General features: G+C 39.1%; 1 protein-coding gene across 1 annotated transcript in view; it reads left to right on the forward strand.

Annotated features, from left to right (window-relative positions):
- Positions 1 to 3,880, forward strand: part of LOC125082359 (protein HIRA) — an 86,483-nt gene extending 82,603 nt beyond the window's left edge. The window contains 1 exon segment of the mRNA XM_047697887.1: positions 3,622 to 3,880. Within this exon segment, the coding sequence (XP_047553843.1) occupies positions 3,622 to 3,738 (117 nt within the window). The 3' untranslated portion in view covers positions 3,739 to 3,880.
- The last annotated feature ends 23,213 nt before the right edge of the window (positions 3,881 to 27,093 follow it).

The following is a 27,093-nucleotide window of genomic DNA, read 5'->3' on the forward strand; positions in this document are numbered from 1 at the left end:
ACTACTCAGCCAGTCATGAAGCTCATTTTTAAAATATTTTTTTTCAGGGGCGCCTGGGTGGCTCATTGGGTTAAGCCGCTGCCTTCGGCTCAGGTCATGATCTCAGAGTCTTGGGATCGAGCCCCGCATCGAGCTCTCTGCTCAGCAGGGAGCCTGCTTCCTCCTCTCTCTCTGCCTGCCTCTCTGCCTGCTTGTGATCTCTCTGTCAAATAAATAATAAAATCTTTAAAAAAAATAAATAAATAAAATAAAATATTTTTTTCTGATGTTTCCTTCTCTCCTTCCCTCCCTCCCTCTTTGCCTTCCTCCCTTCTTTCCCACCTTAGGTCAGACTCAGGTAATTGGTTGTCATTCTTTTATGTTCTCTAATAGAAGATGTTTTATGTTTGTAAGTATCCTTATAAAGCCCCACCTCTGTGGCATTTCTACAAGTTTTGCAACAGTCAGTGTTTTTATTACCATTTACTTGTAAATCATTTTTAAATATCAGTTAACTAAGTTAACTTAATCGATTAATCAGTTATGAGTTCTACTCAATTGTATTTTGGTTAGAGAAGATGATTTATATCAGGAGTTGGCAAACTTTTTCTGTCAGGGAAGAGAGTTAATATTTCAGGCTTTGCAAAGCCATACAGTCTCTGCTGCAACTACTCCACTCTGCTGTTGTAGTGTGATATACCAACAAATAGGCCGGGGTGGCTACATTTTTATAAAACTATTTACAAAAATATATAATGGGCTGTATTTGTGTATGCCAGTCTGCTGTGTACATGATACCTGCTATTTTGTTGAGGTTTGCTTTTAGAGCAATTTTTTATATGTCCACGTGTGCCAAAGACTATTTGTTTTCATTTTATACATATCCATTTAGTCATGTTTACTAACTGGTCAGTTCAGATTACCTGAATCTGCAGATTTTTGCCTTTCCATGACCCATCACTAGTTAAATGTGTATTAAAATCTCCCTGAGGGTAGTTTTGTCTCTTTCTTTTGACTGGCTCTTTCCCCAGTGATGTTTTTGTAACAAAATCTACTTTGGTAATTTAAAAATACTAGCTCTCGGGTGCCTGGGTGGCTCAGTTGGTTAAGCGACTGCCTTCAGCTCAGGTCATGATCCTGGAGTCCTGGGATCGAGTCCCGCATCAGGCTCCCAGCTCCACGGGGGGTCTGCTTCTCCCTCTGACCTTCTCCTCACTCATGCTCTCTCTCACTGTCTCTCTCTCTCTCTCTCTCTCTCAAATAAATAAATAAATAAATAAAACTTAAAAAAAAATAAAATAAAAATACTAGCTCTCTTTTCATTCTTTACTAACGTATCTTTCTGTCTTTAATTTTTAACCCTTTTTCATCCATGTTTATATATTTCTTACTAACATCAGATGGCTGACTTTTATGTTATCCAGTCTGACAGATTTTTTTTTTTTAATCACCAAGCTCAAACCATCCACATTCTTTGTTTTCTTGGTTTTCTCAAGGCCAACATAAACTTTAGCCTGAGTTATCCACATTTCTTTTCATATCTCTTGTAGCATTATCTAGATTTATCTCTTCTTACTTTGAGTATTTCCTCTAAAAGATTTTCATGGTGAATCTTTCTTGTAGCAAGCCTCTTGAGGTCTTAAAAGCCCAAGAATATTTTTTTAATATTTTTTATTATACTCTATTGTATGAATAACTGGGTAAAAAAGTTTAGGTTGTGAGGTTTTTTTTCCAATATATTAAAAATATTACTTCATTGTGTACCTTGGTCTTTTTTTGTAGGTGATATGATCTTGTTTTTTAGGAACTTTCAGAATTTTTCTATCTTCGATACTCTCAAATTCTATATATTTCATCCTACATGTCTAGATATCTGTTTTTCCATATCTTACTTTTTTTTTCCTAGTTCTATGAAAAATGTTGTTGGTATTTTGGTAAGTAGATTGCATTAAGTCTGTAGATTGCTTGGGTGATACAGATACTTTCACAATTTTGGCTGTTCTAACGCATGACCATGGAATATCTTTCCATTTATTTGTGTCATCTTTAATTTCTTTCATCAGTGTTTTATAGTTTTTGGAGTATAGTTTCACCACCTTGGTTAGGTTTATTCCTAGGTATTTTATTACCCTTGGTGCAATTATAAATGGGATTGTTTTCTTAATTTCTCTTCTGCTATTTCATTATTAGTGTGAAAAAATGCAACAGATTTCTATATACTAACTTTGTATCCTGTGATTTGGCTGAATTCATTTATTCATTTATCTAGTAGTTTTTTGGAGTCCTTTAGGGTTTTCTATATAGTATGGTATAGTAGTATCATGTCATCTGCAAATAGTGAATGTTACTTACTCCTTACCAATTTAGATTCCTATTTCTTTTTCTTATCTGACTGCTGTGGCAAGGACTCCCAGTACTGTGTTGAAAAAAAAAAAAGGAGTGAGAGTGGGCACCCTTGTCTTATTCCTGATCTTAGAGGAAAAGCTCCCAGTTTTTCACTGAGTATGATGTTAGCTGTGGGCTTTTCATATATGGCCTTTATTTTGTGTCCATATCTTACATGATCAGCACTCAGAGAGGCTTTCAACCTAAGGCCATTTGACTTTCTTTAGTTGCGTGAAATCTACCTGTATTACTTCCTTAAATATTTCCTTCTTTCTTCTTTCTCTCTCTCCTGTGGGACCCATTATATAGATATTGGGCCCTTCTGTCATCCTCCATCTGCCTTAACTTTTCCTGTATGGTTTCTCCTTGCATTTTCCTCTCTGTGTACCTCCCTTCTCAAGCATGGTCTGGTCCTCCATCTGACTCCACTCTGACTTGGTCTTCAGCAGTGGCCATTCTTCTGCAGATCCCATCCCTTCAACCATTGTGTTGCTCAAACTTAATATCTACACTTGGTTCTTTTCTATAATTCTTTGTCTTTCTGCCATTCTTATTTTAATATCCTGGGTCTTCGTCTCTTCCAGTGGTCAGAGTTATCATTTGGTGTTTTTTTTCTTTGCAGTGGCTGTGCTCCTCAGGGTTCTGTGCATTGGAGACCCCTCCTTGCAGTGCATATTGCAAAAGAGCCCAGGCAGACCATGGTACCAGTACACCCAGGCATGAAAGAGCCCTGGGCAAGGCCCAAGGGCAGAGGCCCCAGGATTATAAAACCAAGGCCAGCCACTGCCTCCCAGGTGCCTCTTCACCCCTAGACTTGACCTCAGGCCCCCAGAGAGCATTCACCTTAGGAAACAACTCCTCCTGGATGGCCATCCACATGCCCTTTTACCCTAATATCCTACTCCCATCCTGCTCTGGAAGGATAAGCTACTATAGCCACTAATCAGTGCAGTTGAAGGCCAGCAGGGACTGTGCGAGCAGACTTAGGAGACACAGAGGAGCAGAACCTACCCTGGTTTTCTTGGCTGTAACCTTGCACTGTGTCTCTCCCCTGCTCCCTGCCACTCGTATGCTCCAGCTCAGACTTTTAGCTTGCCTGCATGTAGAGAAATTGTTCTCATCCATCTCTGTTTTCTCCAGGGGGTGTCTGGGGGTCAGATGGGCAGACACGGGGTCTCTGCCAGGCCAGGGAAACCCAGCACCATCCAGGTCTCCTCACTGACACTTGCACTCAACTGTCATTCTTCATGTCCACAGGGTCTGCGGAAGAGGGAGCTGCTGAAGGAGCTGCTGCCAGTCATCGGGCAGAATCTCCGCTTTCAGCGCCTCTTTACCGAGTGTCAGGAGCAGCTCGACATCCTGAGGGACAAGTAGCCTGCCCAGACCTTCCCTGGCTGCAGCAAGGGCAAGGCCACCCTCACGCTGCTGACAATGCGCAGGGCCCCCTCTCACCTCGTCAGACTACAGAAGGACGAGGAGACACTGGCAGGAGGTGGGCTGTCCTGTGCCAGCGCTGGCCCAGCTACCTGGGCGGACTTCCCCTATATCCTGGGCCTGTTGCTCCCTCAGAAGGGGGAAGCTCTGCCCGCCACTCATCCCTCCCTCCAGGACCCCTGTGTGGAGCTGGGGCTGGGGCCCTGCCCTGCTGCCCTGGGGTCAGTGAGGCACTCCCAGGCCTGCCGTTTCCAGCACGGTCCCAAGGTGGACACTAGTCCCTGCCACTGCAGGCATCGTGCTGCTTCAGCTATGACGAATGAGCCATTTGTGAAAGAGAGAACCCTGAAATGTTAGTGTATTATGCAGTCAGTAGACTGACCTGAGACCTATGTAAAAGGAAAGGCTATTCCAACACGGACTATTTTTGTACTAGAATTTGCTAACTTGTAATATGGAATTTTCCTTTTGGCCAATAATCAGGATTCCCCTATAAGTCACTTGGACATTGGTCACTTGTAGGAAATTTAAACTCTAATTATGACAGCTACATTGAAAAATAATTGTACTGAAATTAACTTGTCTATCTTCATTTGGTTTTAATTTTTAAATGTTTGTAAAAGAGACTGTTTTTTTTGGGGAATGGGGCAGAGGGGTGGGCGATTTCTTTTGTAAGTGTAAAATAAATGAACACGCATTGGATACCAAATCATCCTGGCTTCCCCTGCCTTTTCCTTATAACTTCCACCTTCCTCCCCTGCTATTGATCCCTCTCCAGAAATGGGTAGTTATGAAACATCAGAACCGGAAGGAATCTTTGATGTCATCTCATGGCCCCAACTTCTCCATGCAGAAATTCATTTCCCAGCACAGAGGTCACTTTCTTGACTATGAAGCATCTGAGGCTTCTGCAGCTAGCAGGCCACCTCACACGAGTCTCCTTCCAAGCCAGTCATCAAGGTCTTCTGGCTGTGCTAGGCACAAAGGGCTATAGCTGGCTTTCCAATTTCATGGAAGGAAATCAGTAAATACAGACTTGAGTTTTCTGAAGAATTATCTGAAAGCTGTGATTTTCCTAGAAAGTTGTCCAGAAGCTGACCTTCAGGAGAGGAAATAGCTAGAATCACAGAATCTTCAAGCATGGTAAGAATGGAGCACCTTTACCTCTGTGTTATGCATTTCACTGTTGCCTTCCTGCCAGCTGTGTGGGATCCTGAGTCTCGTGGAAGAGGCATGGATTTGGAATTAGTAGAAGACATGGGTGACTCTGGCCACTGATATCCCATCTCTGGATGCTTTTCTACCTTCTTACTGCCTTCTCATTCATATCAAGTAGCTGGATGAGACACCGGCATACATGCATGGCTGACAAAGCCAGAGCACAGAGTGCATGTGGGTATGAACACCTCAAAAGCCAGGCTGCAAGTATGAGCTTTTCTTTAAGGAATGAGGAGCCAGGGATGCTATGCAGGTCAGGCAGCTTCCCTGGCAATTCTGTAGCAAGGCATGGAGAACTTTGTGGAGCCACAGGATCACACAGCCTTGGGACTGACAGACTTGTCCAGAGTCCAAGCCAGCAAAAATCTGGGCCTGCTTTTCAGCTGTCAAATGGAGATGAGGTTAAGAAAACCTGTATGGTTGTGAAGACTAACCAGAATCACACAGGCAAAGTCCTGGAGCTTAACAAATGCCTCCTTGAAGAAAACTAACAATCAGTGTTTTTCACTTTATTTGTGGGGGTTTTGTTTGTTTGTTTTTTAAGTTGGCTTCACGCCCAGCTCAGAAACCAACGTAGGGCCTGAACTCAAAACCCTTATATCAGGACCTGAGCCAAGATTAAGAGTCAGATGACCAACAACTGAGCAACCTGACACTATTTGGAGAGGAGAGGAAAATAAGCAGAAAGATGTTAGGGACTTCTGCTTCCAGCCAAGATGGACTAACAGGGACCAAATTGACCCTCCTCCCTGAACCAACCAAAAAAGCCAGTCAACATACATGAAACAATGATCTTAAGACACTGTATATCAGAAAACAAAGGACAATAATCCTGGGAGATGGGAAAAAGCAAACAAGATGACCCCTATGACTGTCTCAGCTTACCCATAGGGTTTCCAGGCTGCAGCAAAGGGAGGAAAAGCTGAGGTAGAGCCCTACAACTACTTGAATTGAAGAAATAAAGCTGAGAACCCAGGGAGACCAAGGCAGCTAGAACTCACAGGACAGAATACCAGAAAGGAAAAGCTCCATAGAGAACCCAACCCTCAGTTTAGGGAGCCCTACCCTATCAGTGCATATTTAACTGAGCGCTGATCAGGGTGTGGAAATGAGACCGCCAAGGGTAGGCAGAGAACCAACCACCTGAAAGGATTAGAGTGAAAATTGCCTAGGTATCACTTAGGGCTAAGAACAGTACCTATTCCTACCAACCAGATTAGAAAACCTTATAACTCACGGGCTTAGAGTACTCAGGAAGTATTGCCTAAATATTGAAGAATAATTAGATTACTACTCCAGATTCATGATTCATCTAACAAAAATAAAAGCAAGACCCAAAAGGATCGAACGGTTTCCAACTAATTAATTAAATGCAAAGCAAATTTCAAAAGGCCTTATAACGGATGCCTGGATGGCTCAGTTTGTTAAGTTGCTGCCTTTGGCTCAGGTCACCATCCCAGGGTCCTAGGATCAAGTCCTGCATCAGGCTCCTTGCTCAGCGGGGAAGCTCCTTTCTCTGCCTGCTCTGCCTGCTGCCCCCAACCCCGCTTGTGTTTTCTCTCTCTGACAAATAAATCTTTAAAAAAAAAAAAATTAAAAACGGACTTTGGGGCGCCTGGGTGGCTCAGTGGGTTAAGCCTCTGCCTTCAGCTCAGGTCATGATCTCAGGATCCTGGGATCAAGCCCCAAATTGGGCTCTCTGCTCAGCAGGGAGCCCGCTTCTCCCTCTTACTGCCTGCCTCTCTGTCTGCTTGTGATCTCTCTCTCTCTGTCAAATAAACAAATAAAATCTTTAAAAAAAAAAAAAAACAGGCTTTATAACAATACTAAAGTATGCAACATCCAACAAAGTGAAGTTTACAATGTCTGGCATCCAAACAAAGACTACCAGGCATACGAAGAAGGGACATGATCCAAAATGAGAAAAATCAATCTTGACTGATCTATCAAAACTGACCCTAAATTTATACAGATATTGAAATTAGCAGAGGACAGTAAAATGGTTATTATAACACTCTGCATTGTGTTAAAAAAAATTGAGTGCAAACATAGAAGACCATAAGAAAATCACAAACTTTTACAGATGAAAAAGATGAAACATTGCAGAAGAAAAGATCTGTGAGTGTAAGGCCATAGCAATTAAAATGGTACAAAACAGAAAAAAAATTCATAAGAGGAAAGAAAAAATAGTGTCATATGCCAAGGGACACTGCCAAGTAATGCAAAATACAAGCAATTGAAGTCCTCAAAGGGCAGGGGAGAAGAGAAAAGGAGGTGACAGAAAAAAGTATTTGGAGAAATAATGGCTAAAACTTGCCCCTCTCTTATTCTTTGTGTTTCTGCTGGTGACCCCTCTGCCACTGTCCTTTTCTCCTCACCCCTACCCTAATGCCTGCTGACCTCCCTACTCTGTCCACTGATGCCCACACCTTCCCACTACCTCTGCCCACTGACCTCTTTTGCTAGCAGAACACTGGGGGCCTGTGTCTTCCAGGGCTGGGACTCCTTGCTTCTCAGAGTTCTAATCTGATCATCTTGGGCATCTCCCAGCTTTAGCCTTCAGATCACATGTAAGGAGTCAAAACCCTTTACAAATTAGGTTGGGGCAGTGAGAGGTATATACACATAGTGTAACTCAAGAGAAAGAACAAAAACTCATAACCTCTTCCCATATCAGAGCCCTTATCCCTGTCCTTTCACATACATGGCAAATATTTTCTCCAGATGGTTTTTCACCTTTAAATGTTATTGGTATTTTGGTTTTAAGTTTAAAATTTTTGTGAAATTTAATTATTGTTCTTTTGTATCTTAAATTTCATCAAAATTTAATTACTTTTGTAACTAATTATTTTGAACTTAGGACACTTCACCAAAGATACATGGATGGCAACTAAAATAAGTACATGGAGAGTTAAGCCTCTGCCTTCGGCTCAGGTCATGATCTCATGGTCCTGGGATCGAGCCCCGCATCGGGCTCTCTGCTCACTGGGGAGCCTGCTTCCTCCTCTTTCTCTGCCTGCTTGTGATCTCTGTCTGTCAAATAAATAAATAATTTTTTTTTTAAGTACATGAAAAGATGTTCAACATCATTAGTCATTCAGAAAATACAAATGATAAATGATAAAACCACAATGATATAACAAGACATATCTAAAATTTCTTTTTAGATCAGCTCCTTCTATTTACTTCCTGGAATTTCCATTTTTTGAAATCAACTTCACCACACATTTAAGTAGCTCTCTTTATTAACTTTCTGCTCTGTCTAATATATAGACAGTTTCCCCTTTGTCCATATCCTATTTTTTTCTTTTTTTAAATTTAAATTCAATTAACCAAACATAATAGTACACCATTACTTTTTGATGTAGTGTTCAATGATTCATTAGTTGCATATAACACCTACTATATATACTACCAAATATTGATAGGAATGTGCAACAACTGGAACTTTTATACATTGCTAGCAGGAAGACAAAATAGCCACTTTGATCAAGTTTGACAGTGCCTTATAAAGTTAAAAATACACACCATAGGACCCATTCCTAGGTTTTTGGTTTTGTTTTATTTTTAAAGATATAAAATATTTTCATCAACACAAGAATGCCTCATGTTGCCCTTTGAAAAAATTATTGAAATATAATTCACATAACATGCAGTTCACCTATTTAAAGTGTACAATTCAGTGGTTTTTCAGAGTTACACATATGTGCAACCATCACCATAGTCACTATTAGAACATTCTGATCACCTCAAAAAGAAACTCCACAGCCTTTATTATGACCCATTCCTGTCATTCCTAAGCAATCATCAATCTACTTTCTGTCTCTATAATTTGCCTATTCTGGATATTTCATATAAATGGAATCATAGAATATGTAGTATTTTGTGACTGCTTTATTTCACTTAGCATAATGTTTTGATGGTTCAACCATGTTTTAGCGTGTATTAGTACTTCATTCCTTCTTATGGTCAGATAATATTCAATTGTTTGGAATACCACATTTGGCTTATCTATTCATCTGTTAATGGACATGTGGGTTGATTTCACCTTTTTGATGATTATATGTAATGCTACCATCAACAATTGTGTTCACATTTTTGTATGGACATGTTTTCATTTCTCGTGAATATATACATAGGAGTAGAATTGCTAGGTCATATGGTGACTCTATAATTAACTGTTTGAGGAACTTCTAGACTACCTTCCAAAAGGCTGCACCATTGTACGTTTTTTTTTTGTTTTGTTTTATTTTGTTTTGTTTAAGATTTTATTTATTTATTTGACAGACAGAAATCACAAGTAGGCAGAAAGGCAGGCAGAGATGGAGGGGGAACCATGTTCCCTGCTCAGCAGAGAGCCGGATGCAGGGCTCAATCCCAGGACCCTGAGATCATGACCTGAGCTGAAGGCAGAGGCTTTAACTTACTGAGCCACCCAGGCGCCCCACATTTTACATTTGTTATCAGCAATATATGAGGGTTCTGATTTATCCCCATTCTCACCAATGATTCTTGTTATCTAACTTTTTTATTATAGCCATCTGAGTGTGAAAAAGTATCTCCACTTGCATTTCCCTAGTGACTAAATATGGTGAGCATCTTCTAATGTACTTATCAGTCATTTAAATATCTTATTTAGAGAATGTCTTTTCAGATCCTTTGCCAATTTTTAAATTGGATTATGTCTTTACTAATGAGTTGTAAGAGTGCTTTATACATTCTAATACAAGTTCCTTCTTGGATATATGATTTACAAACATTTCCTCCCATTCTGCAGTTGTACATTTACTTTCTTGATAGTGTCTTGAAGCATAGAAGTCCTCAGTTTTGGTGAAGTCCAATTTATTTTTTCATTTGTTGCTTATTCTTCTTGTCTCATACCTAAGAAACTGTTGATAAATCTGAGGTTATGTAAATTTATCCCTGTGTTTTCTACTAAGAATTTTATAGCTTTGGCTCTAATATTTAAGACTTTGATCCATTTTTTTATATTATCCATTCTGTGACATTTTTATTTAAATTCAATTAATTAACATGTGGTGTATTACTAGTTTCAGAGATAGAGTTCAGTGATTCGCCAGTGATATTACCCAGTGCTCATGACACATCATGTGTACTCCTTAATGCCCATCACCTAGATACCCCATTCCCTCACCCACCTCCCTCCAGCAACCCTCAGTTTTATTTCCTATGATTAAGAGTTTATATGGTTTGCTTCCCTCTCTGAATTCATCTTGTTTTATTTTTCCCTCCCTTCCTTATTATCCTGTTTTGTTTCTTAAATTCCACATATGATAATTCTATTTCTCTGATTGACTTATTTCACTTAGCCTAATACCCTTTAGTTCCATCCACATCATTGCAAATGGACCAGATTTCATTTTTCTTGATGCCTGAGTAGTAGTCCATTGTATATCTATACCACATCTTCTTTATCCATTCATCTGTCAATGGACATATGGGCTCTTTCCATAGTTTCTCTACTGTGGACATTGCTGTTAGAAATATTGCGGTGCAGGTGCCCCTTCAGATAATTGCATTCGTATCTTTGGAGTAAATCCCTAGTAGTACAATTGCTGGGTCATAGGGTAGCTCCATTTTCAACTTTTTTGAGGAAGCTCACACTGTTTTCCAGAGTGGCTACACCAGGTTGCATTCACACAACAGTGTAAGAGGGTTCCCCCTGGGACACCTGGGTGGCTCAGTTGGTTAAGCATCTGCCTTCAGCTCAGGTCATGATCCCAGGGTCCTGGGATCAAGACTCGCATTGGGCTCCCTGCTCAACAGTGAGTCTGCTTCTCCTGTCTGTCTGCCCCACTGCCTGCTTGTTCTCTCTCTATCAATCAAACTCTCTCTCCCCCTCCACTCAAATAAATAAATAAATAAAATCTTTAAAAAATTATTTTCAACAAAGTCATCAAAATAACTCAGTAAAGAAAAATAATTTTCAACAAATGTTGCTGGAACAATTTGACATACATTTGTTTAAATAATGAACTTCAGTTCATACAACATATATTTTTTTAAATCTCAAAATGGAGTAAAGACCTAAATGTAAGAGCTAAAACTATAAATTTTCTAAGAGAAAACATATGAGGAAATCTCAGTAACTGGGGTTCTTAACAATAACACAAAAACATGAAATATGACAAGAAATATAAAACATATGTTATTAACATTAAAACATTGGAGTGAAGTAAAGGAAGATAAAGAGTAAGAAGAATCAGGAACCTATCTTTCCACCTAGATGAAAATTGTACTGGCAGAAACTGTCTGATAAGTATACTGGAATTCAAGTTTATTTGAATGATTGCCACTACCGAGGGAAAGCTTGGCTGGTAAATTGCAGTTCATTTTTTTAAATTTCCATTTCAGCACAGTAATGGCTACCCATCTTCTTTCCACCAAGCCTATGGCAAGCAGCCATAATCTTGGTTCCTGGTGTGGTGTTCTGGAACCACCGTGGGCAAGAAGAACCTTGTCCCCAAATATTAGTGATTGTTATTGCCACTGTGAGTAATAAGGACTTTGTCCTCAAATACTGGTATTTGGTATTCTAATTATTTTATTTTATTTTTTCAGTGTTCCAAGATTCATTGTTTATGCATCACACCCAATGCTCCATGCAATATGTGCCTTCCTTAATACCCACCACCAGACTAACCCATCCTCCTTCTACCCTTCCTTCCAAAACCCTCAGTTTGTTTCTCTGATTTTTGACTGATTTTGACCACTCACAGATGCAGGTCCAGAGGCTGACCACTGTTGTTTTAACTTGCACCAGTTGAAATTCCTTCCAGGGGATTTAAAGGAACATCCCTTGGGGTATTTTTTCTGTTTTTCTTTTTACAAAACTTTTCCCCCTTTGAGAGTCAGACATTTAAGGATGATGATGTTCAAAATCTAACATGTATACAGGGGAATTTAGAAAACCTCTATGCATGCCCAAGGAAACAAAGTCTCAGAAAAGACAAGAGAAGATCTCAGGTTTTCATCTCAAGCTGATCTCAAGCAAAGACACCCTTGAACAACGGGGGGGGGGGGGGAGAGCAGATTCTGGGGAAGGGGAACAATCTGATTCCAGAGTTACCACATTATGAAATTCAAATGTCCACTTTTGAACAATAACAAAAAACCACAAACATACAAAAGCAAACAAACATTTGTCCCATTTAAAGGAACAAAATAAATTGCAATGAACTGTCCTTGAGGAACCCCAAACATCAGACTTACTAGATAAAATATTAAAAAACAACTTTCTTAAAGATGCTCAAAGAGCTAAAGGAAAGCATGGAAAAAGACAGGAAAATTATGTATGAACAAAATGAGAATATCAGTAAAGAGGTAGAATTTATTTTTTTTAAGATTTTTTATTTATTTGAGAGAAAGAAACAGAGAGAGAGATAGCAAGAGAGTGTAAGCAGGGAAGAGAGGGAGAAGCAAGCTCCCCCCTGAGCAGACAGCCTGATGTGGGACTCGATCTCAGGACTCTGAGATCATGACCTGAGCTGAAGGCAGATGCTTAACCAACTGCACCACCCCGGCATCCCTAGAATTTATTTTTTAAAAGAAACCAAAAAGAAATTCTTGAACTGAAAAGTACAATAAGTGAAATAAAAATTCACTAGAATGCTTTAAAAGCATATTGGAGCAAGCAGAAGAAAGAACTGGCAAATTTTAAGATAAGACCATTGACATTATAAAGTCTGAGGAACAAAAAGAAAAAGAAATGGAGAAAAGTGAACAGAACCTAAATGACCTGTAGGACACTATTAAACAGTCCAACACGAATATGTCTTGTGGGAATCGCATAAGTAGAAAATAGTGAGTAGAAAGAACATGTGAGGAAGTAATGGCTGAAAACTCCCCAAATTTGATGCAAGACACGAATCTACAAATCCAAGAAACTCAACAAATTCCAACGAGGATAAACAAACCAACAAGAAACCCACACCAATACACATTATAGTCAAACTATGAAAAGCCAAAGACAATCTTGAAAGCAGCAACAGAAAAGCAGCTCCTCACAAGAAGGGATCCTCAATAAGATTATCAACCGATTTCTCATGAGAAATCTTGGAGGCCAGAATGCACTGGGCTGATATATTCAAATGTTTAAAAGGGAAAAAAAAATCCACTATGATTTCTATATCCAGCCAAACTATCCTCCAAAAATAAGGGAGAAATTAAGACATTCTCAGATAAACAAAAACAGAGTGTTTTACCACTAGAGCTGTTCCACAAGAAATGCTAAAGGGAATCCTTCAAGTTGAAATGAAAGGATGCTATACAGAAAATCAAAACTATATGTGTTAGTTCAATTTTACTTTGTAATTCCATTTCTTCATTTTCCACATTATTTAAAGGACAAGTGCATAAAAATTACTAATCCATGGCATTGAGTACCAAAAATATAAATATGTTATTTGTGACATCAGAAACTGAAAAAAGGGAGAATTAGCTGTATAGGAAGAGAGTTTTTGTATGATACTGAGTTTAAGTTAGTATAAATTCAAATTAGATTGTTTTAACTTTAGGCTATTAAATTCAATCCTCATGGTAATCACCAAAAAATGTATACAACATACACAAAAGGAAATAAAGGAATAAAAACTTTTTTATTATTATGTTATGTTAGTCACTATACAGTACATCATTAGTTTTTGATGTAGTGTTCCAAGATTCATAGTTTGCATATAACACCCAGTTCTCCATGCAATATGTGCCCTCCTCAACACTCATCACTGGGCCAACCAAAAACTTTACTACAGAAATTATTAACTAAACACAAAAAGACAGTAATGGAGAGAATGAGGTATACAAAAAGTCTATGAGGAATATAAGAAAGCAATAGCACAATAGTAGAACTCCTTCCTTATTAGTTACTTTATGTAACTGAATTAAACCCACTAGTCACATGACAGTTATTAACAATGAATTAAAACACATGATCTAACTATATGCTTCCTATAAGTGTTCACTTTCTTTTTTTTTAAGATTTTATTTATTTATTTGACAGAGAGAGATCACAAGTAGACAGAGAGGCAGGCAGAGAGAGAGAGAGAGGAGGAAGCAGGCTTCTTGCTGAGCAGAGAGCCCGATGTGGGACTCGATGCCAGGACCCTGAGATCACGACCTGAGCCGAAGGCAGCGGCTTAACACACTGAGCCACCCAGGCACCCCAAGTGTTCACTTTCAATCCAAAAACTCAAATAGGTTGAAAGTGAAAGGACAGAAAAGGAAATTCCATGCAAATAATAAAAGAGAGCTACAATGATTATACTAATATCAGACAAATAGATTTTAAATTTAAAAAATTATAATAAAGATGTTATATGTTAATAAAAGGTTTATAGAAAGAAGATATACCATTTACAAACCTAATAACAAACCCTCAAAATACATGAAACAAAATTGACAGTATTGAAGGGGGACATAGTTCTACAGTCATGGTTGGGGACTTCAATAGCTAACTTTACAATAATACATAGAACTACCAGACAGATTGTAATAAGGAAATAAAACAGTTGGACAACACAAGAAACCAACTAAACCTAACAGACATTATTCTCAAGAGCACATGGGAAATTCTCTAGAATAGACCATAAATTACATCATAAAACACATCTCAATAGATCTCTTAAAACAGATATATACAAAGTATTTCACTTACAACAAGAGGATGGCGAGTTACAAACCAATGACAAAAAGAGAAAATGTTCACATATTGGGAAATTAAACAATACATTCTTAAACAACAAATCATGAGGGAATAAAAAAAATACTTAGAGTCAACTGAAAAAGAAAACACAACATACCAAAACATATGGAATGCCTCAAAAGCAGTCCTCAAAGGAAATTTATAGTTGTAAATATCTACTCCAAAAAGGAAGAAAGACGTCAAATCAATAACCTAACTTCTCAACTTAAGGTATGAGAAAAAGCAGTGTAAAATGAATCCAAAGCTAATAGAAGAAATGAAATAATAAAGATTAGAATGAATTTTAAATAGAGAATAGGAAAATAACAGAGAATACTAATGAAACCAAAAGTTGGTTATTTGAAAAGTTCAACAAAACTGACAAAACTTTATAGATCCTGGACATCAATCTTTTGTCTGTACTGTCATTTGCAAATATCTTCTCCCATTCCATGGGTTGCCTCTTTGTTTTCTTGACTGTTTGCTTTGCTGTGCAGAAGCTTTTGATTTTGATGAAGTCCCAAAAGTTCATTTTGGCTTTTGTTTCCTTTGCCTTTGGAGACATATCTTGAAAGAAGTTGCTGTGGCTGATATCGAAGAGATTACTGCCTATGTTCTCCTCTAGGATTCTGATGGATTCCTGTCTCACATTGAGGTCTTTTATCCATTTTGAGTTTATCTTTGTGTATGGTGTAAGAGAATGGTCAAGGTTCATTCTTCTACATATAGCTGCCCAGTTTTCCCAGCACCATTTATTGAAGAGACTGTCTTTTTTCCACTGTATATTTTTTCCTGTTTTGTCAAAGAGCAACTGACCATAGAACTGAGGGTCCATATCTGGGCTCTCTACTCTGTTCCACTGGTCTATGTGTCTGTTTTTATGCCAGTACCATGCTGTCTTGGTGATCACAGCTTTGTAGTAAAGCTTGAAATCAGGTAACGTGATGCCCCCAGTTTTATTTTGTTTTTCAACATTTCCTTAGCGATTCGGGGCCTCTTCTGGTTCCATAGAAATTTTTGGATTATTTGCTCCAGCTCTTTGAGGAATACCGGTGGAATTTTTATTGGAATGGCATTAAATGTATAGATTGCTCTAGGCAGTATAGACATTTTCACAATGTTTATTCTTCTGGTCTTCCATCTTTTTGTGTCTTCTTCAACTCAACACACACAAAACAGATAATCATATAAAAAATGGGCAGAAGATATGAACAGACACTTCTCCAATGAAGACATACAAATGGCTATCAGACACATGAAAAAATGTTCATCATCACTAGCCATCAGGGAGATTCAAATTAAAACCACATTGAGATATCACTTCACACCAGTTAGAATGGCCAAAATTAGCAAGACAGGAAACAACATGTGTTGGAGGGATGTGGAGAAAGGGGAACCCTCTTACACTGTTGGTGGGAATGCAAGTTGGTGCAGCCTCTTTGGAGAACAGTGTGGAGATTCTTCAAGAAATTAAAAATAGAACTTCCCTATGACCCTGCAATTGCACTACTGGGTATTTACCCCAAAGATACAGATGTAGTGAAAAGAAGGGCCATCTGTACCCCAATGTTTATGGCAGCAATGGCCACGGTCGCCAAACTGTGGAAAGAACCAAGATGCCCTTCAACGGACGAATGGATAAGGAAGATGTGGTCCATATACACTATGGAGTATTATGCCTCCATCAGAAAGGATGAATACCCAACTTTTGTAGCAACATGGGCAGAACTGGAAGAGATTATGCTGAGTGAAATAAGTCAAGCAGAGAGAGTCAATTATCATATGGTTTCACTTATTTGTGGAGCATAACAAATAGCATGGAGGACATGGGGAGTTAGGAGAAGGGAGTTGGGGGAAATTGGAAGGGGAGGTGAACAATGAGAGACTATGGACTCTGAAAAACAATCTGAAGGGTTTGAAGAGGTGTGGGGGTGGGAAGTTGGGGGAACCAGGTGGTGGGTATTAGAGAGGGCACGGATTGCATGGACCATGGGGTGTGGTACAAAAACAATGAATACTGTTATGCTGAAAATAAATTTTAAAAAATGATTAAAAATTTTAAAAAAACAATAAAAAAACTGACAAAAATTTAGGGTGAAAGTAAGATCTAATCATTAAACTGGGACATTACTATCAACCTTACAGAGACTTAAAAAATTATAAGTATGTAACTATAAACAATTATATGTCAACAGATTATATAATCTGTTTATATATCTGATGATATAATCTAATTATATAACTGTTAGATAACCTAACTCAAGAAGAAATAGAAAATCTCAACAGACCTATAATAAGTAAAGATTTAAGTAATATTAAAACCTCCCAAATTCCACAATGAGTGAAATCATATGGTTTTTGTCTTTCTCTGATTAATTTTGCTTACTGTGATACTCTGTAGCTCCATCCATGTCATTGCAAATGACAAGATTTTATTCTATTTTATGGCAGGTAATATTCCATTGTGTATATATACTGTATCTTCTTTATCCATTCATCAGTTCATGGACACTTAGGCTGTTTCCATTATATGGCTATTGTAGCTAATGCTGTCATATACAACATGGTGAATATATCCCTTCAAATTAGTATTTTTGTATTCTTTGGGTAAATACCTAGCAGTACAATTGCTGGAATCATACAGCAGATCTATTTTTAACTCCTTGAGGAACCTCTATACTGTTTTCCAGAGTGACTACACCAGTTTGCATTCCTACCAACAGTGCAAGAGGGTTCCCCTTTCTCTGCATTCTCACCAACATTTGTTGTTTCCCCTCTTGTTAATTTTAGCCATTCTGACAGGTGTGAAGTGATATCTCATTATAGTTTTAACTTGTATTTCCCTGGTGGTGAACGATGTTGAGCATCTTTTCATGTGTCTGCTGGCCATCTGTACATCTTCTTTGGGAAAATGTCTATTCATGTCATCTGCCCATTTTTGAATTGAATTATTTGATTTTTAGTTGTTGAGTTTTATAAGTTTTTTATGTATTTTGGATTCTAGTCCTCATCAGATGTGTCATTTACAACTTTCTTCTCCCATTCTGTAGGTTGCCTTTTAGTTTTGTTGTTTGTTTCCTTCACTGTGCAGAAGCTTATAATTTTGATGAAGTTCCAATACTTTAGTTTTGCTTTTGTTTCCCTTGCCTCAGGAGACATATCTAGCAAGAAGTTGCTATGGCTGATGTCAAAGAGGTTACTGCCTGTGTTCTCCTCTAGGATTTTAATGGTTTCCTGTCTCACAATTAAATGTTTAATCCATTTTGAATTTATTTTCTGTATGATGTGAGAAAATGGTACAGTTTCATTCTTTTGCTTGTTGCTGTCCAGTTTTCCCAACACTATTTGTTGTAGAGACTGTCTTTTTTTCGTTGGATATTCTCTTCTTCTTTATCGAAGACTACTTGATATAGTTTTCGGTTCATTGCTGGCTTTTTCTATTCTGTTCCATTGATCTATGTGTCTACTTTTGTGCTGGTACCATACTGACTTGATCACTACAGCTTTGTAATATAACTTAAAGTTGGAATTGCGATGCTTCCAGATTTTCTTTTTTCTTTCTCTTTTTTTTAATTTCAGGTTTTTTGTAAAGATTTTTATGTATTTATTTGTCAGAGAGAGAGGAGAGATACCACAAGCATGGGAGAGGCAGACAGAGCAGGCAGAGGGAAAGCAAGCTCCCTGCTGAGCAAAGAAGCTGGATCTGACTCAATCCCAGGACCCTGGGATCATGACCTGAGCCAAAGGCAGATGCTCAGCTGACCGAGCCACCCAGGCATCCTGAGTTTCAAGTTTTTATTTAAATTCTATTTCTATTCTATTAGTTAACATATAGTGCAAAATTAGTTTCAGGTATAGAATTTAGTGACTCATCACTTATATACTCAATGCTCATGGAAAGTGCTCTCCTTAATACCCATCACCTGTTTAACCCATCCCCACATCCACCTCCCCTCCCAGCAACCCTCAGTTTGTTCTCTATAATTAAGAGTCTATTTCACGGGGGTTCCTGGGTAGCTCAATGTGTTGAGCCTCTGCCTTCAGCTCAAGTCGTGGTCTCAGGGTCCTGAGATGGAGCCCACATCAGGCTCTCTGCTCATAGGGAGCCTGCTTCCCCTCTCTCTCTGCCTGTCTTTCTGTGATCAATCTCTCTCTATCTCTCTGTCAAAAAAATAAAGTAAAATCTTTAAAAAAAAGAGTCTTTTTTATGGTTTGCCTCTTCCTCCCCATGTCATTTGTTTTGTTTCTTAATTTCACAATGAGTGAAATCATATGGTATTTTTCTTTCTCTGATTTATTTTGCTTAGCATTATACTCTCTAGCTCCAGTCACATCTTTGCAAATGGCAAGGTTTCATTCTTTTTTATGGCTAAGTAAATACATAAAATATATATCTTTTATATGTATTATAATAAAATTAAAAATACATATATACCACATCTTTATCCATTCATTAGTTGGTGGACATTTGGGCTCTTTCCATAATTTGCTATTGTTGATAATCCTGCTATAAATATTGAGGTACATGTATCCCTTCAAGTCAGTATTTTTGTATCCTTTGGGTAAATACTTAATACTGCATTGCTGGATTGTAAGATACTTCTATTTTTAATTTTTTGAGAAACCTCCATACCGTTTTCCAGAATGGCTGCACCAGTTTGCATTCCCACCAACAGTATAAGAGAATTTCCCTTTCGGGGTACCTGGGTGGCTCAGTGGATTAAAGCCTCTGCCTTCGGCTCAGGTCATGATCCCAGGGTCCTGGGATTGGCCCTGCATCGGTCTTTCTGCTCAGTGGGGAGCCTGCTTCCTCCTCTCTCTCTCTGCCTGCCTCTCTGCCTACTTGTGATCTGTCTGTCAAATAAATAAATAAATAAATTTTTAAAAAGAGAGAGAGAATTTCCCTTTCTCTGCATCCTCTCCAACATCATAGGGGAAAAAAGAGAAGGGCAAACCGAGAAACACACTCTTCACTCTAGAGAACAAACTCATGGTTACCAGAGTGGCAGATGGATTAAATAGGTGATAGGGATTAATTAAGGAGTGTACACATGATGAGCACCAGGTTTTGCATGTAAGTGTTGAATCACTAAATTGTACACCTGAAAATAACTTACATTTTATGTTAACTAATTCAAGTAAAAACTGAAAAAATAACGGTAATTTAAAACCTCCCAACAAAGAAAAGTACTGGACCAGATGGCCTTACTAGTGAATTCTACCAAACATTTTACAAAGAATTAACAAAAATCTTTCTTAAGGGGCACCTGGGAGGCTCAGTCGTTAAGCAGCTGCCTTCAGCTCAGGTCATGATCCTAGGGTCCTGGGATTGAGCCCCCACATTGGGCTCCCTACTCAGCGGGAAGCCTGCTTCTCCCTCTCCCCTCCCCCTGTTTGTGTTCTTTCTCTCACTGTGTCTCTCTGTGTCATATAAATAAAATCTTTTTTAAAAACCTTCTTTAAATTTTTCCCAAAAAATTGGGGGTGCCCAGGTAGCTCAGTTGGTTGAGGGTCTGCCTTTGGCTTGCATCGTGGTCTCAGGATCCTGGGATCAAGCCCCCTGTCGGCTCCCTGCTCAGTGAGAAGCCTGTTTCTCCTTCTCCCTCTCCCTCTGCCTCTCCCCATACCTGTGTGCTCTTTCTCTCTGTCAAATAAATAAATAAAATCTTTTTTAAAATTAATTAATTAAAAATTATCCCCCAAAATGGAAGAAGCAGTACCACTTCCTAACTCAGTCTTTGAGGCTAGCCTTACCTTGATACCATACCCAAATAAATATATCACAAGAAAAGAAAATTACAGACCAATATTCATTGCTCATATAGACACAAGAACCCTCAACAAAATATTACCAAATCAAGTCCAGCAGCATGATCAAGTGGAATTTATTCAAGGAATGCAAGAGCAGGTCAAGATAAAATCTATCAATATAATATATACTTTAACAGAAAAAGGGGGAAAGCCCCAGCTGATGCAGAAAATGTATTTGACAAAAATCCAACACTCTCATGATTTTAAAAAAAAAACCTAGAAAACTAAGAATAGAAGGAAAATTACTCAATATGATACAGGGTATTCATTAAAAACCCATAATTAATGTAATACTCAATGGAAACTGAAAGATTTTCCCCCTAAATCAGAAACAAGTTCAGGATGCCTGCTTCCACCACTGTTACCCACATTGTAAAGGATGTTCTAGCCAGTGCTATTAAACAAGAAAAATAAATGAAAACATCCAAACTGAACAGAAAGGGTACCACTATATTTGCACGTGAAATAATCCTATATATAGAAAATACCAAGGGGGCGCCTGGGTGGCTCAGTGGGTTAAAGCCTCTGCCTTCAGCTCAGGTCATGATCCCAGGGTCCTGGGATCGAGCCCCACATCAGGCTCTCTCTCAGCAGGGAACCTGCTTCCTCCTCTCTCTGACTGTCTCTCTGCCTGCTTGTAATCTCTGTCTGTCAAATAAATAAATAAAATCTTAAAAAAAAAAAGAAAATACCAAGTAATCCACAAGAAAGCTACTAAAGCAAATAAATTTAGTAAAGCTGTAGGGCTTAGTAAAGCTGCTGAAAAACCTGTTGTGTTTATAGTACACCAGGAATAAACAATCCAAACAATACAAAAAAGATAATAAGAAGCTCTATTTCTAATAGCATCCCCCAAATTAATATTTAGGAATAAATCTAATTAAGGAGGTGAAAAATTTGTATGCTGAAAAACACAAAATGTGCTGGATCTGTAAAACACTTTAACTAGCATTGACATCGTAACAATATTAAGATTTTTCATCTATGAACATAGGTTTTTTCCTAATTATTTATGTGTTCTTTAATTTCCTTTAGCAATGTTCTTATTCAATGCACCAGTCTATTACCTCCTTTGTTATTCTTCAGTGTTTTTTTTCTTGTTGATATTATTGTAAGTGGAATTATTTTCTCTCTCTTTTTTTAAAGATTTATTAATTTGAGAGAGAGAAAGAGGGAGAATGGGGGGAAGGGACAAAGGGAGAGGAAGGGAGAGAATCTCAAGCAGACTCACCACTAAGCACAGAGCCTGATGCAGGGCCTGATCCCACAACCGTGAGATCATGACCCAACCGAAAATCAAGAGACAGACCAACTAAGCCATGCAGTTGCCTCTGGAACTATTTTCTTTTCTTTTCTTTAAGAGGTTTGATTTATGTATTTATTAGAGACAGAGAGAGAGTCAGCAAAAGCTGGGAGAGTGGCAGGCAGAGGGAGAAGCAGTCTCCCCACAGAGCAAGGAGCCCAATGTGGGACTCCATTCCAGGACCCTGGGATCATGACATGAACAAAAGGTAGATGCTTAACCAACAGAGCCACCCAGGCATCCCTGAAATGGTCCTTTTTAGTTCTTTTTCAGATTTTTCAGTGTTAGTGGGTAGAAATGTAATTTGTTTACTGATTTTGTATGCTGCTATTTTGATGAATTTATTTATTAGTTATAATAGTTTTTGTCCAATCTTTAGGGTTTTCTACATACAAGATCATGTCACCTACAGAGATACTTTTCTTTCTTTCTCTCTAATTTGGATACAATAGAATATCATTCAATGAAAGGAATGAAACTTTGAAATATGCTATAACATGGATGGACCTCCAAACACTATGCTAAATTTATTATTATTATTATTATTATTATTTAAGATTTTATTTATTTATTTGACAGACAGAGATCACAAGTAGGCAGAGAGGCAGGCAGAGAGAGAGAGGTGGAGGCAGGCTCCCTGCGGAGCAGAGAGCCCGATGCGGGGCTCGATCCCAGGACACTGGGATCATGACCTGAGCCGAAGGCAGAGGCTTAACACACTGAGCCACCCAGGCGCCCCAGGATCCAAGCTAAATTTATTATTATTTTTAAAGATTTATTTAGTTACTTTAGAGAGAGAGAGAGAGAGAGAGAAGAGTGTGTATAAGCACAGGGGTGGAGAGAGAGAGAGAAAATCCCAAGCAGACTCCTCATTGAGCACAATGTGGGGCTCAAGCTCTCAACCCTGAGATCATTACCTGACCTGAAACCAAGAGTCAGAGGCTTAACTGACTGAGCCACCCAGGCTGTTAGCCCCAATCTTCATAGCAGTGATTTCTACAATAGCCAAGCAGTGGAAAGAGCCAAGATGTCCATCAACAGATGAAGGGATACAGAAGATGCAGTATATATATATATATATATATATATATATATATATATATACACGATGGAATATTACTCAGCTATCAGAAAGGATAAATACTTACCATTTACATTGATATGGGTGGAACTAGAGAGTATTATGCTGAGCAAAATAAGTCAATCAGATTAAGACAATTATCATACGGTTTCACTCCTATATGGAATATAAGAAACAGGGCACAGGACCATAGGGGGAAGGGAGGGAACAGAATGAGAAGTCATCAGAGAGGGAGAAAAACCATGAGAGACTCTTAACTATAGGAAACAAACTGAGGTTTGCTGGAGGGGAGGTGGGCAGGGGGATGGGGTAATCGGGTGATGGGTATTAAGGAGGGCACATGATGTGATGAGCACTGGGTGTTATATGCAACTGATAAACTGTTGAACACTACATCTAAACTAATGATGTACTATAAGTTGGCTATTGAATTTAAGAAAAAAAAAAACTTCAGGGTTTTTATCCTCCCTCCCTTCCCCCTCCTCCTCTCCTTCACCTTCACCTTCTCCCTCTCATCATTCACTCTGGGGCAAAAGAGCTACCAAGCCATGGGGACACTCTGACACTCTTTGGAGGGGCCCATGTGGAGAAACTGAGGCTTCCAGCCAACAGCCAGTGAGGAACTGAGGCCTGCTAACACCCACGTGAATTAACCTTTGGCTCCTGATGATCCTTCCAATCATTGTGATGTGAAAATGTTGGGGTCCAGGAGCAAATGGTCAAGAAAGAATTCTTGAGGCATCTGTGGTGCAAAAAGTGTGGTTTAATTAAAACACAGGGACAGGACCCACCCATGGGCAGAAAGAGCTGCCCTGGGATTGTGATGAGTAGCTAATTATATAAGTCCAAGTTGGGTGGGGGTTAGGGATAAATCTCTGAGGAATTTGGAAGCAAGGTTTCCAAGACCTTGAGGGGCTAGCTCTTGTTAGGATGAGGTCATTTAAGGTCTAGTAAAACTTTAGTCATGAGACCCTTCAGATGTATATCAGTGGGCCAGATGCTTAGAAGATGACTCTCAACATGTATTTGGTCAGGAGAGGGGGAGGTGGGTAAAGATAAAGGAAGTTTCCAAAGGAATTTTCATATGTTAAAGTAGACTTACAGGGTCCTGGAGGTCAGGTTAATGTCAAGCTAAGGTTGTTTTTTGCCTTTAGCAAAGCATTAACATTGAGGCAGTTGAGTTCCTGCCTGTCCCAAGTACTTGTCAATGGGCTATAAGATATAAGGAAGTTTAATTTTTTTTCTTTGTTTTCCACGTCAGTTGCAGCTCCTGCTGACAGGTTGACTGCAACCTCATGAGAGATCCTGAGGCAGTCTCCCTCAGATTCTTACAAAAAATTCAAGATTTTTGTACAGATTTTGCTATAAAAATTGTATGTGGTAATTTTGCTATAAAAAATTGTATGCGATAATAAATATTTGTTGTTTTAAAGTGCAAAGTTGGGGGGCGCCTGGGTGGTTCAGTGGGTATAAGCCGCTGCCTTCGGCTCAGGTCATGATCTCGGGGTCCTGTGGATCGAGTCCCGCATCGGGCTCTCTGCTCAGCAGGGATCCTGCTTCCCTCTCTCTCTCTCTCTCTGCCTGCCTCTCCGTCTACTTGTGATCTCTCTCTGTCAAATAAATAAATAAAATCTTTAAAAAAAAATAAAAAAATAAAGTGCAAAGTTGGGGACATTTTTTATGCAGCCATACAAAATACAATTGAATACTCACTGAATTTTCACAAAAGGAAAACACTCATATAATCAACACTCAGAATAAGAACAGTAACACCATGCCTGATGTACCCTGCCTTCTCTCTCCAGTCACAAAACCCATCTGAACTACAAACAACAACAACAACAACAAAATCCCAAAAGTACCAAGTTTTTTTTTTTGTTAAGATTTATTTATTTATTTATTTGACACAGAGAGAGAGAGAGATCACAAGTAGGGAGAGAGGCAGGCAGAGGCAGAGGGAGAAGCCCGCTCCTCGCCAAGCAAGGAACCCAATGCAGGACTCGATCCCAGGACACTAGGATCATGACCTGAGCTGAAGGCAGCCGCTCAACTGACTGAGCCACCCAGGCGTCCCAGTACCAAGTTACTTTTTATACATAAATTAGTTTCGACTATTTTTGTTCCTTAAATGAATGACATCATAAATATGTCCTCTTTTTTGTCTGATTTCTTTTACTCAACATTATGTCTCTGAGCTTCTGCCATAACATTGTGTGTAGTCTTAGATCATCTATTCTCATTGCTTTATAACATTCCATTGTGTGATCACACTACAATTTATTCATATCCATTCTGCTATTAGTGGGCATTTGGGTGTTTTCAATTTGGGGGGTGTTGTAAATAGTACTGCAGTGAATGTTCTGTTTGTTTTTTTTAAAGATTTTATTTTATTTATTTGACAGACAGAGATCACAAGTAGGCAGAGAGGCAGGCAGAGAGAGGTGGGGGGAATGTTCTGGTTTTAACACATGTCTCTGATGAATATATTTATGTATTTTTGCTGGGCATACACCTGAAGTAGAATTACTAGATCACCATGTAGTCTTTCTTTTTTAATACTTGAGATACTGTAATTTTTTTCCCATCTGAACAATCACTCCAATACATGAATTATTTGTGGGTCAATTTCTGCTGTCTTTATTTCTTCTTGTTCTACCCCACTGTATCTTATTTCCTTTTTTTTTTTTTTAAGATTATTTATTTATTTATTTGACAGAGAGAGATCACAAGTAGACTGAGAGGAAGGCAGAGAGAGAGAGAGAGAGAGGGAAGCAGGCTTCCCGCCGAGCAGAGAGCCGGATGTGGGACTCGATCCCAGGACCCTGAGATCATGACCTGAGCCGAAGGCAGCGGCCCAACCCACTGAGCCACCCAGGCGCCCCATCCCACTGTATCTTATTTCCTTCTATAATCATAGTTGATTGTGCACTACTAATTTCCTTGGAATAGTATTGGTCAGACACTTTTGAGGTGTAGGATGAAGGTACCTTTTTCTGAAGGTCACTAGAATTGCTTCATCTAGGCCCCTAGGTGGCACTACCAGGCTAGGAGCACCACAGACTAAATTCATGGCTTGGGGTTTTATGGACAAACAAAAAGATACAAATCTGGCCTGCCAGTGTGTGCAAGGCCTGGCTTATGGTTATATCTTAGAGAGAGGTCTGCCTCCCCACCTTGCTCTGTTAAACCACCCAAGCAACTTTCTTTGATGTCCCCTCCAAGTGGAGCTGGATTGCTGCTGAGTCATCTGGGGTCCCACTTGTGTGTGAGGAAGGTCTCCTATTAAATTCCTTGAGCAGACTCTGTGTTTTGTCTTTTGTCCATGCACCTCTTTGTGGGGCTCAGACAGGAGACACATTCACCACCTGGGGCATGTTTTGCTTATGCCAGAACAGGAAGCTCTCAGAAGAGTAACTGATGTCTTGAAAGGATGGGATATAGAACTCATGCCATGTCATTTCCATCTACATTACATTGGCCCAAACAAGTCATATGGTTAAGCCTAAAAATACCATAGGAAAATACACTTCATCTCAATAGTGGGAATAGTAGAATAGTAGAAAGTAAGTATTATTTGAATTATAATCCAAACTATCTCAACCCACAATTTTGTTCATGAATATTCATTATAATTCTGCATGAAAAATGTTCTCATCCCATCCCGAGGCCTCAAAACCTCCATTAATCACAGCATCGGGTTTGAAGTCTGAGATTTCAAGATCTGTATCAGTTGGGATATAGATGTACACACTAAACATACAAATTACTTGCCCCCTCTCTCTGTCCCAACCCCACCTAACATACAGTGGTGGAAAGGGGCAGGAAAATTACAATAAATACTCCCAGCGGCAAAGAATGGGAGTGGTAAAGTGGAGGAATGAGAGGCACACCGAAATCACTGGCCCTTAGTAATTATAAAGTTCTGGGCACAAGTTGCCAGGCATCCCTAGCCTATGGGGAGGAAATTGTCCTTGTGAACCGTTCCCCCGTTCACCCTTGTCCACTGTTCTTGGCTCCACTCTCTGGGAGATCGTTGCTTTTCCATCAATCTCCTTGGCCACTTCTGAAGAATACATCAAAGAAAATACCTTTATGGTGGTGATAGGTTTTTCAACATGCTCAACCTGCAGAAAGTTCAGTGCCCAGAAGTCTTTTTATCTCAAACAGAGTCACTGTCTTTTA

The sequence above is a fragment of the Lutra lutra genome, chromosome 12 (genome assembly GCF_902655055.1).
Source record: "Lutra lutra chromosome 12, mLutLut1.2, whole genome shotgun sequence".
Classification (NCBI taxonomy): domain Eukaryota; kingdom Metazoa; phylum Chordata; class Mammalia; order Carnivora; family Mustelidae; genus Lutra; species Lutra lutra.